The sequence below is a fragment of the Typopeltis vanoorti genome, chromosome 25 (genome assembly GCF_054136105.1).
Source record: "Typopeltis vanoorti isolate ZY-2024b chromosome 25, IOZ_Tvanoo_1.0, whole genome shotgun sequence".
In the NCBI taxonomy this organism is placed as follows: Eukaryota; Metazoa; Arthropoda; class Arachnida; order Uropygi; family Thelyphonidae; genus Typopeltis; species Typopeltis vanoorti.
This window is the reverse complement of record NC_143573.1, coordinates 76,057,490-76,073,810: the sequence shown is the minus strand read 5'-3', so window position 1 is coordinate 76,073,810 and position 16,321 is coordinate 76,057,490. Positions and strand designations below refer to the sequence as shown.

The following is a 16,321-nucleotide window of genomic DNA, read 5'->3' as shown; positions in this document are numbered from 1 at the left end:
TGAATTCCCAGATGATGCCTCTATACTGAGGCATCATCTGGGAATATAGCATGATGAAATACTAGAATCATTAAACCTATGTTTAATTCTTTTATGACACTCTTTTTCATTCCATTAAATCTTATCATAGGCAGCAGAATGGAAAATTATTTAAGGTTTGTAAATGTATTTTGTTAAACAAATGGCTGGATTAAAAACAGCAGCAGTACAGTGTACAAAACTTTTCAGGTGATCCCTGTACTATTGATAGAAGCTAATTCAACTGAGAAGAGATTAACTTAAAGAAAATAGCATGACAAAGAAAACATGAACTGGGTGACAGTAAATATGTAATGGTATTGCTAATTAATATACCTAGGGGAAAAATGAAGTGCCCTCCGTACGCATTCTATTGCACTATATGCATCACCTTGAACTCTCCAGTAATAAGCTGCCATGTTGAAGAGAATCCATGAAGTGAAATTCTAGAAAATATAAAATTATATTTTATAGTAAAACTGACACTGATAAAATCTGAAATTAAGAAAATAAAAGAATTTGTGTGGTTAAATGAAACAGAAGATTTTAAAATAATATTTAGGAATACTCATGCAAGACTTGAATCAACCTTTTATAGAAGTACAGAAATAGCAAAAGAGGCATTTTTAAAGTCTAATGCAATCCAGAATGGGTCTGAATAGTTTTTATATGAAAGAATGGATGTTTGTAATTATATCATTTGTGATACTGCTGTCTCCGAAACTAAACTTCTCTCTTTGCATTCAAACTATTTTAAACCAAGATTTAGAGAAAGATGTTGAAAGTTTATTTTTCACTTGGTTAGAGTATAATAAATTTAGTTTAATCCTTTATCCAAGTGTGAGCAAACAAACTGCTCACACTTGGATAAAGGATTAAACTAAATTTATTATACTCTAACCAAGTGAAAAATAAACTTTCAACATCTTTCTCTAAATCCAGAGTAAATTATTAAAAAAGGGTGGCACACCAATTGGCAATTCCTATAGGCAGAGATGACCTGCTAATGCTTCTGCCTGATATCTCCACTTGGGACTGGCTCCCACTGAAGAGACCTCAATAAAGGTCGAAACTAGTCTGGGTAGTGGCCCTTCCCTTAATGCATAACATTAGACATATCCGCAAGGAGATGTGTTTTGCATTATAGGAGATACTGAAATAGGATTGTTGGTAGCTTGCTCCACCTTTGCAACGAGTTGCCCTGATGTTGTACCACCTTAACTCAGTCCTGAAGATACTTTCAGGCGCAAACTTTGTTTGCTCACACTTGGATAAAGGATTAAACTAAATTTATTATATTTTTAACCAATCTAACTTTCTAAGGAAAATAAAAATATAAAAAAAAGTTTAATTTCTAATGGATGGAAACACACAAAAAATACCCTTACATTCCCTTGAGATCTGAATGTGATGGACAATTTATAACTAACTGGAAAAACAGAACTGATGTGATTCTCCTCCTTTTACGGAAACAACAATGTGGTTTAACAAGATATTCAGTGGTGACTTTTTTTAATATCTCATTCACAAAACCTATAAGAACATCGTTGCAATGTGTGTGGGGACACTGATGTGGTTAAGAAGAAAGGAGGAATCCTGCTGATATATATTTCTGAATAACTAAAGGTTGTAGTCTGTTTTTGTTGGGGTGAAGGGGAGGGGGAAGATTCCATGAGGACTACAAAGACCACACAAGGTGGGTGACTTGGTTGGTGAGAGTAGCTAAAGTGAGGTATGAACAGCAGTTAGCTAATGAAGCCAAAAAGAATATTAAGGCATTCTTTCAATATGTAGCCAGAAAAAGAATGGTTATGGAAGGATGACTCTGATTGGAGAAAATGGTATAAAGACAACTGTTGTGGAAGGTGTGGTGGAGATACTTAATGAGCAGTTCATAAAGGTCTTTCAATCTTGTGAACGTGACTTCGTGGAGAGATTGAGAGCAGTTGATAATGGGGAGGAGAGACTGACTGTAAGTGAGAAAGAGGTGTATGGGGAGTTGAGCAAACTAGATTAAATAATTTATGTAAGTTAACGGATATTACATCCCATATTGTTTCATAGCCAAATAAGAAACTCAAAGAGTTTCATGCCGAATATAGTAAATATATAAAGTTCTGCGAGTCCAAGTATAAGCAACTACCTGGATAGTGTTACAACTGACCCTAAAGGGAGTGCAACACTGAGGCAACTCATGGTAAGGGTAGAGCAAGCTCCGATCACTATTCTTGATATTTCCCCATAATGTGAAAGAATTTCCCAATAATGTGAAACCCAGCTCCTAGGAGCTGTATTACTGTTCTACATTATGAGTGAGAGAAGGTCACTACCCAGACCGGTTTCAACCTTTATTTGAGGTCTCATCAGTGAGTAGGTAGACCTAGAAATACCAAGTTTGTAGCGAACAGAACTTACATATACCCTACTATGAGAATTGCCAAGAAGGCAATTCTCACTCATAATGTACTACATTATGAGTGAGAATAATACAGCTCCTAGGAGCTGGGTTTCACATTATGGGGAAATATCAAGAATAGTGATTGGAGCTTGCTCCACCCTTACCATGAGTTGCCTCAGTGTTGCACTCCCTTTAGGGTCAGTTGTAACACTATCCAGGCAACTACCTGGATAGTGTTAAGCTTGGACTCGCCGAACTTTATATATTTACTATATTCGGCATGAAACTCTTTGAGTTTCTTATTCGGCTATGAAACAATATGAGATGTAATATCCCTTAACTTAAATAAGTTTATATGTTGCCGAATTGAAGCTTTTGGCTCTTCATATAATTAATAATTTATTAGGACATCTTCTTGGCAATTCTCATAGTAGGGTATATGTAAGGTCTGTTTGCTACAAACTTGGTATTTCTAGGTCTACCTACTCACTGATGAGACCTCAATAAAGGTTGAAACCGGTCTGGGTAGTGACCTTCTCTCACTCACAATGTAGAACAGTAATACAGCTCCTAGGAGCTGGGTTTCGCATTATGGGGAAATATCAAGAATAGTGATCGGAGCTTGCTCCACCCTTACCATGAGTTGCCTCAGTGTTGCACTCCCTTTAGGGTCAGTTGTAACACTATCCAGGTATTTGCTTACGCTTGGACTTGCCGAACTTTATATATTTACTATATTCGGCATGAAACTCTTTGAAATTCTTATTCGGCTATGAAACAATATGGAATATATTATCCCTTAACTTAAATAAGTTTATATGTCACCGAATTGAAGCCTTTGGCTCTTCATATAATTAACAGATTAAATAAGGCTGCGGGACTTGATAATCATGCAAGATTATCAAGCCCAGTATATCCCAATATGCAATATATCACCACGTATTCTGAAGGAATGTACCAGGGAGTTGATGCCGGCCTTGACATATTTTTTTTAATACGAGTCTTGCCGGTCAAGTTCTTAAGGAGTGGAAAGAGGGCAAAATTGTGCCACTTCATAAAGGAGGTGATAGAACTCAAGCATCAAACTATAGGCCTATCTGTGTGTCAGGTGTTGTAGTTAAATTGGAGAAGCTTGTGAGAACTAGGATCCAGAATTGGGTTGACAACAATGGTATTATCTTTGATGGACAGCATGGATTTGCTAAAGGGAGGTCATGTTTTAGTAATCTACCTACTTATTACAGTAAGGTGACTGCTTCCTTGGACAGAGGAGAAGGATACACAGTAATATACTTGGATTTTGCAAAAGCTTTTGATAGATTACCGCATAATAAGTTAATAGTCAAACTAGAGCAGATGGGGGTGGATATTAGATTAGTGCATTGGATTGGAGACTGGCTATCTGATAGGTATCAACAAGTTGTGTATGGGGGAGCGATATCCAGTAAAAGGAAAGCCACTAGTGGTGTGCCTCAGGGGTCTGTTTTAGGGCTGTTACTGTTTAACTTGTATACTAATGATATTGGTGAAGATTTGAATGGAGATATTCAGTTATTTGCAGATGATGCAAAGTTGGGACGAACCATGAAGAGTAGAGATGTTGTGGCCTTACAAGAAGACTTGAATAAATTGAGTGATTGGGAATGGGGATGTGAGTTCAACATTGCAAAATGTAAGGTTTTAAAATTTGGAAAACAAAAATTGTATGCAGAATTTATGCTTGGTGAGGATATATTGTCGGAGGTGGAGGAAATAAGAGATTTGGGGTTGATAGTGGATAAGGATCTGAAATTTAGGGGACACATATCCAAAATTGTGAAGACAACACAAAGGCTTCTGGGAATGATGCAGAGGATACTGACATGTAGCAGAAGGGAGATTCTTGTTCCATTGCATAAGGCTTTGATTAGGCCACACATGGACTACTGTGCCCAGATTTGGTCACCTGGTTTTCAGAAGGATGAGGAGATGTTGGAATGAGTCCAGAGGCAACTGACTAAGATAGTTTCTAACCCCTGGAATGTCGAGTATGAGGAAAGATTGAGAAGATGCAACTTGCAGAGTCTGGTGGACAGGAGAAAGAGGGGAAATATGACAGACCTACAAGTTAGTAAGGGGTTGTTATAGGATCAATGCTGGAGAAGTTCTACAGAAAATAGTGGAAGATCAGGGCAGAACCAGAGATCATCCTTGGAAATTGTATAAAGAGGGTGTGAGCAGTGAGAGGCAGGTTTTTTTCATGCAGAGTTGTGAATGATTGGAATGCCTTGCCTCAGAGTGTAGTGTCTGCAGAGAATTTGAGTGTGTTAAAAGCACAGTATGATGAGCTGTGTGTATGATAAAAGGACCTCCCAGATGAGTCTTTGACTTCATGGGGTCTTGGGTAATAATAATAATAAAATGAAACAAGAAGAGAAGATGGTTTGGTAAGTTTGGAACTAGACTATAAATGGATGGTGAGAGTAGCTGTTTGTTCTTTCAGTTTTGGAAGGAAAATGGAGGAATAATAGTGGTGCAAGTTCAGCAGGACATTATCTACGACTTTAAAGCATTTGCAGAAGAGATATAAGGCAGATACTGAACATCAGTGAGAAGTGATTGGAGTAAACCAATGAAATCAATAAACCGATCCTCTTGTGAATAGCATCAAGCAAACTTAGAGGTTTTTATATACAATACAGTTGTACAGGTGAGAAGTAAGTGCCTTGAGTGGAAAAGTACATAGTTTTTTGGTGGCTACAAAAGCAACTGCCAAGAAGTGTTTGCCAGGAAAAGCTGGAGTCATACATTAGCTCAAGAAAGGATATATTATGTTTGGATATACGAGTGTTATCAAAAATCACAGGAAGTGACAAGATCTGGTTAAAAATTAGACACGACAGGCATATTAGACAACAGCAATATTCAAATCATGGAGAGGAGGAATAGAAGTCATCTCATTTGGCATCTTTGTAATGCCAAGATGATAGTTTGTTGGGTGAAAGTGCTCACAAATGAAGGAAACTTAGATGAGGTTGTGGTCTGAGTTACTAAGAGGATAACTGCCATCCACATTGTATTTGGAAGGGGGGGGGGCTCTTAAGAAAAGATCAATGTTGGCATGATGGTTGCAAGGATTGTCTGGTATTCTGGTAGAGTGAATTATCTACATTTGCTAATGGCAAATACACTGGCATCTCTGTCTCATCTGATTAGTAGAACTGGAGAAGAGAAGCCTGTTTGAATTGTGGATGTTGATGTCCCCAAGTAAGATGACCTCACTATTTAGGTATTTGGACTGCAAAAAATCAAGCTTTTAGAAAGAGGCAGTCAAACAAATAAGAGCAGTTATCAGAATTTGGACAGCAACAGAGACAGTAAATAAATACAACAAGGTTAGTTAAGGAAATTTTGAGCAAGAGCAAATAAATGAGGAGATTTGAAGTTTTGCATTATCTGACATGGGATAATTGATTCTAACAGATGGAAACAAGTGCTATCCTTGTGTAAGGCATAGTTTGGGCAGCCGAGACATATAATGGCTATAGTTGAAGCCAAAAAAAGGTTGCATTAGTTATAATAAACCTGGTGTGTACCACCTTACCCCAGTCCTGAAGATACTTTCAGGTGCAAACTTTGTTTGCTCACACTTGGATAAAGGATTAAACTAAATTTATTATACTCTAACCAAGTGAAAAATAAACTTTCAACATCTTTCTCTAAATCCAGAGTAATTTATTAAAAAAGGGTGGCACACCATTTGGCAACTCCTATAGGTAGAGATGACCTGCTAATGCTTCTGCCTGGTATCCCCACTTGGGCCTGGCTCCCGCTGAAGAGACCTCAATAAAGGTCGAAACTAGTCTGGGTAGTGGCCCTTCCCTTAATGCATAGCATTAGACATATCCGCAAGGAGATGTGTTTTGCATTATAGGAGATACTGAGATAGGAGTGTTGTTAGCTTGCTCCACCTTTGCAACGAGTTGCCCTGGTGTGTACCACCTTACCCCAGTCCTGAAGATACTTTCAGGCGCAAACTTTGGTTGCTCACACTTGGATAAAGGATTAAACTAAATTTATTATGTTAATACTCTACGTACATTTTTACAACTGTTATACAAGTAAAATAGTTACACTTTAAAAACTACAATGTTTGTAAAAGAAAAGCTAAATTTTTCAACCTGTAATAATAAACAAACTCATCCCAGAAGACGGATTGATTATCCTATTATTGGAATGGATTCTCCTTTTTGGGACATGCGCAGAAGTGTCGAAGGGTCTTTAATCTGCGGGCAAACTAAACAATCTGTACACTTTCTTCAAATCAGCTCAGAAGTTGTCTTTTGTCTTGCCATCTACAAAGGATACATTATTACCTCTCTCTCTTTACCATGCATCTATCAAGTACCCTTGCTCATGTTATCTTTGCTACTTGGAATAGACCAGCTGCTCTGCTTTGATTAGGATCCAAAAGCATCAAGATCATATTGCACATTTTTGGCATCCAACAAGTGGATCCCCACACAATAACAAAAGTCAAGGCTTAATCCTACAACAAGTTTGATCTGCTTTCATTAAAAATATAACTGTCGCAGATCTAGGATACAATACATATAATGCTACAAAACATGACAGTAGCAACTAGCATTGTTGCTACTGTCATGTTTTGTCAACACATATACAGTAATTCATTTAACATGTTTATTCTGATTTATATGTATGAATTGTGAAGTTCTGATAGCATTAACATGTGTAATTAATTGTTTCTAGTCTCTTTTCTGTCCAACTTTGGCTGATACTCATGACGATGTAAGGTCTGACAACTTACGAAACTTGTAGCATTATATTTTATTACTCATTATTTATCTTAAAACATGTGGTTTCAATAATGGAAGCTATTTACAGAATTGCCAAACCACAGAAACTTAGGTATTCATCAGGGTATACCTTAGAAATTATGGTAGGTATGGAAAAAAGCATCCGATAATTACACACAGACGAAGCTAATAATTTTGAAATCATCCAAACTTTATACAAAGCAAAACCACCTCCTCGAATATACCTTTCTCAGAAATACAAACTCTTTTCCCTTGCATCAAAACACCAATATTGTCATTACAAAAGCAGACAAAGGTAATGTCACTACAAAATCACTGGAACCGTAACTGATTTAACTGTATGCTAATCTCCAAGCTTTAGGAAGTGATTTTTTTTTTTTTTAAATGGAGAACCCATTCACATGAGGTTGGTCAATCTATTGTATGCTAGTAGGGAAATAAGTGGTGAAAGACTGTTCACAGAGGGCAGCAGTAGAAGAGAAAAATAAAAAAAAAAGGGGGGGGGGGGGAGGAAGAGAAATTTGTTCTGTGTGTTTGGAGTTGAACTGTAAGATGGTGTTGGTTACTGCTACATGCATTTGGACAGCTTGAAAGAGGGGAATTATTTATTATTTTTTATTATTAGATTATTTATTATTATTATTATTATTATTTATTATTTATAGAAGATTATTTATTATTATTTATTGTTATTTTTTGTTGTTATTTATTTAGTGCGATTATTTATAGAAGAGGCAAATTGCAGCAACTGAACGCCTGTGCAAAATCCAGTGGGGTGTATTAGTGAGAGAGGGATTCATCAATCAATCTAAACTACTTTTCTGTATTTCTGTATTCAGAATTTGGTATTTTCATGGAGCTCTCTGACCACCTCAGATATGAGAGCAGTATTCAATGGTCGGGCAGATTTGTATATGGTTAGGAGCTGTCTGAAGTTAAAATAATACCTTGAGCAAAAAAGAAAGCCTAATTTTTTGGATGCAGAGAAGGCAATATTTGTGATACGTTGTGCCAAGAGAGAGATTAGAGTGATTCCAAGAAGATGAATCTCATCTTGAATAGAGATTTGAGTGTTGTCAAGGGTAAGACTGGAAGAACACAGTTCTTTTTGCAAGAAATAATGTTATTCAAACCCCATTGATGAATGTTTTGAAGATCAGAATATTAAGATAGTAGAGATTAGAGTTCTGCAGATTGTGGTGATTTGTGCTTTGCAGGGTTTGGCAAACGAAAAGGAGTGCAATGTGCTGCCATCAACAAAACTGTGTTCTGGATTGGCAGTCAGTAGACTGCCAATAGACTGTTTATTATAGAAGAAAGAGGGTGGGTGAAAGAACAGGGCCTTGTGGGACCCAAGCATTAGATGTGTATATATATATATATAGAAGATAAGGAGCCATCTACTATTACTTGAAGTGAGTGTCTGGCCAGAAAGCTGGCTACCCAATTGCAGAAGTTGGGGCACAGATGGAAATGATGGAAAGTTTACTTATTATATAGACCTTTGTGCCAAACTTCAAAAGCATTGGAGATATCAAACACAACCACTTGAGATTCATCAACAGCCAACTCCTATTCAACGTAGGAGTTGGCTGTTGATTGTTCTTTCTATAACTTTAGAAAGAAGTGAAGTGAGAGAAATTGGATGGCAGTTTGAAGGTAAAGATTTGTCACACTTAGAAATTGATTATATATGGGCTAGTTTCCAGACTGCATGATAGATACCAGTGGAATAAGAAAGTGTAAATAAGCAGCATAAAGTAGGAATCAATTCTGGGGCACAGACCTTTGAACAATTGGAAGGATGTCATTAGGGCCAGGAGATTTTTTAGTATCCAGTTTGAGCAAAATTTTTCTGATCTCTTTTTGGTGAAAGGTCAAACTCAGCATTGAATGTTTAGTGTTTGGAATAGTGGGGGAACATTTATCATGATCAGCTATACAAGAATTGGAGAAGTAGGAAGCCAAGAGGTTGGCTTTTTCTGTGAATGATGATGCAATAGTGGCAACTGTATGTAATAGTGGTGGAAGTAGTATTCAGCAAAAGTTAGGGCCAATAGCTCTGGTTAGAGCTCAGAAGGCATGGCAGGCATTTGTACATGATGCAAGTTTAGCTCTCTCAAAATCAGTTTTTGATGCGTTGATAATTTTCATACAAGTTTTCCATGGTTTGGTGTAGGCTGTATAGGAAGATGAAGTTTTGGATGCAAACCACTTGCAATATGCCCGACTCTTCTTTTGTATAGCCCTGACACACGTGCGGGAGAACCAAGGCTTAGATAAGGGAAGAGAATTTAGGGAATAAATATTTCCATACCGATGAGAATTATTTTGGTGATTCTTTCTGCACATAGGTTTGGCAGAAGACTCATTCAACAGGGACTGATAGCCAGGCATCCTAAAAAGAAGCTCTTGTTAACCAAAAAAATGAGAATGGCTCAGTTAAATTGGGGCAAAGAGCATGCTAAATGGACCCCTGATCAGTGGAAAAGAATAATTTTTTCTGACAAGAAAAAGTTTAATCTGCAGGGCAGCAACAGCAGACAGACAGTTTGAAGACGATCAGGGGAAAAAATTCAACACTGACTGTCAGGTGACAAATTCTTAGCGAGTCAGATCTGGGGCTGCATGTTGTATCATGGTGTTAGTCGCTTGCATTTCACAAAAGGTTCAGTGAATACACAAGTGTACCAGAAAATTTTAGAATTGCTGAATACTATCAGAGACCGCTTTACTGTAACGACAAACTGCATCTCTCAGGATGACTTTTCCCCTTGTCATAGGGCAAAAAGTTTAAGTAATGCTATTATAACCAAAATGTACCATACAAATTGAGTACTAAAAAAATGTGGTTATGTGGATAGAATAGGTGCCATTCTTGGAATTCTAAGAGTGACTGATTAAAATTTTACAGTCCTCATTAAATTTGAGCTCATATCACATTTTGGCATGATGTAATGAACAGATGCTTTTCCATTCATTTTAAGGTTTAATGGAATAAATACAGTACATATAAATAACTAAGCAAACGTTTAAATCACTCCTATATTTCATCTCAGTTTACTGAGACATTATTAGGCAAACAATAGTAAAATTGCATAAACTTATAAATTTGCAGAAAACAATAAGTGAAAAAGATTAGACTGAAAGCCTAAAGTCCTATGGGGGATGCTCTCTATGAGTGCTGTTGGCTAGACTTAGTTGGGCAGGAGGCTAAAGAATTATTTTCCCAAATCTTGGGAAGTTTAATACAACCATATTTATTAAGAGTAGGTTGATTTTTTAAAGCTGCTTCTGAATTCTGAAAAAAAGTTTTTTATATTTGTAATTTTTGTGGTGAAGCATAAGTAGTTTTTTTCTCATTAAGTATCCAAAACATGGTCAGAAAGTCCTGCCTGACTATACTTATGACAGATATATTTTTTATTTATTTATTTTTTTGCTGCTTTGATAATAAGTTGTAGGAACAAGGACTCTGTAAATACCTGAAAGAGAAAGTAGGTAGAATATCCTTTGGAGAGTGAACAAGGGCAGCCAACATCAGAAAGTTTGAATGAAGTGCAGTGATTGTACTTAAAGAGCTATTTTCTCTAAGGTGCCCTGGATATAAGGCACAATGATAGCATTACTACAGTCAGCATATTAAGAGAGATATGAGGAGATGGGAAAAACAATTAATTTGTTGATCTTTTTGGCATTGTAGTTATTGGACAGGAAAGTCTGTCCATTAAAATAAAGGTGAGTTTAGCTGTAAGTTCAGCCTTGGTAAAACACAGACTGGAGGCTCTATTAACGGGTTTTGACAATACCATACTGTTGAGAGGGGAGTAAGGATATGGGAAAGTTTCTGTATATATATCTAACTGTATGAGTGGGTTTTCTGTAAACTGAGAAACAAAGAGTGCCATTGGGAAGACAAGTGATTAGAGTATCTAGAAAAGTCAGGCTGTTGTTATTTTCTTTTTCTATAATGAACTAGATTCTGAGATGCTGTCTGTTGAGATGGAGGAAGAAAAGAGTAATGTGTATGAGCAATGTGGCCAAATAGAAAACACATCACCAATGTACCTTAGCCAGATAGAAAGTTTGAGAATAGCAGTATCAAGAGCATGTTTTTCAAAATGCTCCATATAACAACTGGCTAGAGAGGAAGAGTCCATGGCTGTTCCCTTAATCTGTTCATCTGTTAATAAAAGAATAACCTGTAAGCGAGATTCAGAATTTAGCTAACTGTTTGGATAACTTAAAACAAGGGGATTCAGTAGCATCTACTATGGAATTGGGAGGGTTGTTGGTGTTATGAATTTTTGGCAATCCATATATACAGGGAGACTAAATGGTTTGAGCTTTTTTTTTTTTTAAACTGTTTCAGGAGGCCAAGATCTGATGTTTTTTATGTTTTTTTGAGGATAAGTGGGATTATAATCCAGCAGTTTATAAGTGGTGCAGTCTGAGCAGCACATTTATTTTCCAATTAGATTCAATGGCAGTGAATAGTTGAGGTGCCTTCCCATCAATTCTATGTAGAATATTCAGGTCATGATCAGAAAGGCCTGATTTACATAGTTCTTAAATTTAATGTGTTATTTATGCTCCTTTTTTTTTTTGGATAAGAACTGGGCATCCAGTTTCACCTACATAAGGCAAATTACAGGTGCATTGAATATGGTATACTTCTGGGTGGACCAGGGGAGAAAGTGGATCGTTGGAGGAGATGAATAAGTTCTTTAATTTTGCAGGAGGAGGTTTAAAGGTAGCATTAAAGGTTATGTCTATGTCTCTAGTATTCTGTTTATTTTATGTGATATCCCTTTAATGTATGGAACCGATACATTTTTTATCATAAAATAGTTTATTTTTATTATTAGGTGCAGTCTGGTGAAGAATTTTGTTGATAGCATTTTTGAGGTAGCTATTTAGGAAGGTACTGTATGCATCTAGTTTTTGTGTTGGGTAGTGGTAAGAGCTTATGTGAATATATTGGCCAGTATGTGTAGGCTTACAGTAAACAGTGAAGGAAAGACTGCTGGAAGGAAGACTTGTGACACATGTATCTAGAAATAGAAGTGTGTTCTAACTTTCAATTTCAATTGTATACCTTTGTGATGCTTGTTTAAGTGGCTGAGGAAAGTATCTAAAGTCTGGTGGCGATGGCACCAGATAATGAAAACATGATCCATATACATAAGCCAGACTTTGGGTTTTAAAGTACAGAAATTTAGAGCACATTGCTCAAAAGTTTCCGCATAAAAGTTAGTAATTGGGAGGAATATAGCAAGCCCATAGCTGTGCCTTGTTTTTGCAAGTAAAAAGTATTTTGGCATACAAAATAACTAGAATGTAGTACAACATGGGCAAAGAGTACCGTGATATCAGGTGGGAATTTACCCTACAAAAAAGAAGGCACAGCCATGGGCTCATGTTATCCCCATTGCCCATGGGTGTCTGATGTTCGATTCACATCATCTACCCACTCTTGCCTTGGCCATCCTCTTCTATTTATACCATCCATTGTATAATGCATCAAGGTTTTGATCTTTCTACTGTTATCCATTCTGCAGATATGTCCAAAAAACTAGTTTACTTTGCGATATGGTTCATTTGTTTTTGCACCGATTCAATCCAATTAGAATCTTTTTATAAGATGTTTTCACTGATTTACTTTTCCATATCTTGTTCATTGCCTGTAGGTTTACTTTAGCTTTTGTTATCTGAGATCTTATGAAGAATTTTGTTGATAGTATTTTTGAGGTAGCCATTCTTATCTCTTTTTTAAAATCTAAATCATGCACATGTTACTGCCTAAGTATATGAATTTCCAAACCTCTTCCAGCTCTTGTCCATTGACCTTTATTTGCTTATCATTCTCTTCTGCCAGAATATCATTGTTTTATTTATGTTCATTATCAGCCCATATCTCTTTCCTTCTTCACTTAACTTCAGAACTGTTCTTTCTAGTTCCTCTTCATCTTCAATAATGACTATGTCAAGTGCAAATCATAAATTGTTTATTTTCAGACCTTGAACTGAAATTTCCCTCATATTATCTTTTATGACATCCATTGTTCTTTCCAAATTTTAGAGTCCATTTTGCTTCTTTTTTTGTAATAGGATTAGGATTGAGTATTAAGATTATTATTATTACATGACATCTCCAGGCAGTCCAAAGACTCATTGAGGGAGGACACCTACTCTATATCTCTTTGTCTCCACCACTCAATCCACTAACTGCAACTACACCAATGCCATCTACCGCCCGCTACCACCACTATTTCCACAGACAATCATGCCCACAGCAGGATTCAAACCCACAGTCTTTTGGCTGGAGAGCGGATATGCTAACTGCTCGGCCAACCATGCTGGCTATGATTGATCTTGTCCATTCTTTGGTGTTTTACCTTTGTCCTATGTTACACAACCAGTACAGTTAGTCTATTATCACCTCGCCATCATGTTTCAACATCTATTCAGTGATCTATCATTCCCAGGAATTTTATGATTTTTCAGATATTTTCCTTTACAACCTCATCCCTCAATATAACTGTTTCTGCCTCTATGCTTGGTGGTGATATTTCCCTCAAATCATCAATTAATTTCTTTTGGACCTCAATATCTTTTGACTCCATTTCTTGTTAAATGTTTTTTGATCATCTTATATATTTCTCTGGTTTATATTCACCATAGTATTTATTGATATCCTTTTAATGTCTCCTGTGGCTGCCTCTTCTTTGGTTTTTCTGTCTCTGGGAACGTTTGTTCCACTGCTTTTCTGATTGCAGACACCACTTTGTTGTTTCTATCCTCTGATTCCTTTTCTGTAATGGATTTCAGTTCTTCCTCGAGCACTTTCCCTATAATTTCCACATGCAGTGTCCTCACATCTCTCTGACTCTGAAACTGTGCCTTCACTTGAGTTTCAACATAATATTGGCAATCACTAAGCAATGATCCAATTTCAGATCTTCTCCTTGAAATGTTCAACACGACTGAACTGATGTGGTCCATCTCTTGATTATGGTTATCATGTTTAGCATGTTCTCCATCTGGTGACCACCTGTCCATTTCCAACAGGTTTTTTTGCTGGAACTGTGCGTGGCAAATTACTATGTCATGCTTCAAAACAAATTAAATCATGCTTTTTCCATATCCATATTTGCCCATTATTTTTTCCCATCCTTCATTGTTCTTTCCAATTTTCACATTTCAATCTCCTCCAATAATTAGTATATCTTTCTTTGGTACTGATTTCAAGGTTATTTCCAAGTTGCTATTAATAACTATTTCTTCTTCAGTACTTTCTGAAGTGGGTGAAGAGACCTGAACTGCTGTGATTTTAAATGGTCATACTGCAAATCTTGCCATCATTATTCTTTCATTTCTCATTTGTATCCTAATCGTGTTTAGGATACAAATGAGATTATATGAATCCATTAAATACACAACATTTATGTGTGTATTTAATGGATTAAATACAATGAACAGGATCAACGAGATCACCAAACAAAAGGTACGCAATCTCGAAGGTTTAAAATGCAAAAAAGCTAGGTATTTAAACCATCTGACTTTTTTAAAAAGATGTAGAGACAATAGCGTGATCCCAAAATTTCTTCGTTTAAAACAATATTATAAAACAAAAAAAGCTAACATGATTTACCAACGAACTTCGTGTGCACTTCTCAAAGAAAGAATTTGCCATACGAGATTCATGCTTAGCAAAATAGACTCACAGTGCTATAACTTATTCACAGATATCTCTAATAACCTTGACGTAGAGACATGGCAACTATTAGACAATATGATTAGCAACAGTTTTACCAAAACATTTAACCACAGCAAAAAGACACAAATTGATAAATTCAATATGCTGTATGATAACCATATCAACTTTAAACCATCTCTACCAGATAACCAAGTGATAATTAACCTATCTAAACACGTTTTAACTAAACCTGAGATCTCTATCCTCAAAAAATAATATATATCAAATAATAAATAATATCCTCAAAAAATCCTAAAATAGAGTTCATCTGCAACTTAGAAAAAGCCTTCTCATTGCTACCACTTCCAATAGCTAATTACTTACGATTAAAAAGCAGCATAATCCTTTCAGCTCAGTCAAGATCTCCTAACTCCAACTCTAACCAAATGGAAAGAAGAACGCTTCTCAAATTAAGAAATAATAAAGACATCATCATACTCAAAGCCGACAAAGGTAATAATACAGTTATATTAAATACTAAAGATTATGAAAAAAAAAAGAAAAAAAAATTAAAAATCTATTATTTGACATAAAAAACCATAATGACACCAATGAACTATTACGTGGAATGACTAACTGGCTTATAGAAGTAATAAGAAAGTTAAAATCAATGCACCCACTAACTCCTAGACTGTATGGCGTTCCTAAAATTCATAAAGAAGGTATACCATTAAGTCCAATAGTTGACGGAATCTATTCTCCCACTTACCAACTGTCCAAGTACCTTGCTAAGATTTTACAACAACACATTCACGTCTCGGATACTTATATTAAAAACTCAACATTTTATAGATAAAATAAAAAACATCCCTATCTATGAAGAGGATATACTAGCAAGCCTAGACATTACATCTCTGTTTACAAACATTCCAGTGGTTGAAGTCATCAACATCTTAGACAACTTGTTCCCAAGAAACATCACTACTTTGTTTAATCACTGTTTAACTTCTAACTATTTTATTTGGAAAAAAACTGTCTACAAACAACTCACCGGATTAGCCATGGGTAGCCCCCTCTCCCCTCCTTGTGCTGACTTATTCATGGAAGATTTAGAAGAAAAAATCTTATCCCCAGATCATTCCAAAACCGAAAATTTGGTACAGATATGTGGATGATATCTTTCTCATTTGGGATCATACGAAAGAAGAACTAATCGATTACCTTAACCAAATCAATAGTTAACACCATACCATCAAATTCACATTAGAAATTGAAAATGATGGAAAACTGCCATTCCTTGACATCCTAATAAAGAAACAAACCAATAATAGTATCAACCTATCTGTTTATAGAAAACCTACAAATACTGGACGTTACCTCCATTTCAAC

General features: G+C 36.1%; 1 protein-coding gene across 3 annotated transcripts in view; it reads right to left on the bottom strand.

Moving 5' to 3' along the window:
• The window catches only part of LOC150092858 (tetratricopeptide repeat protein 17-like), a 191,252-nt gene that overhangs the window by 132,531 nt on the left and 42,400 nt on the right, over nt 1-16,321 (bottom strand). For all 3 annotated transcript variants that reach the window (XM_090414329.1, XM_090414327.1, XM_090414328.1), the window contains exon 4: nt 355-464. In XM_090414329.1, coding sequence (XP_090270455.1) covers nt 355-464 — 110 coding nt within the window. The remainder of the gene's footprint in view (nt 1-354; nt 465-16,321) is intronic.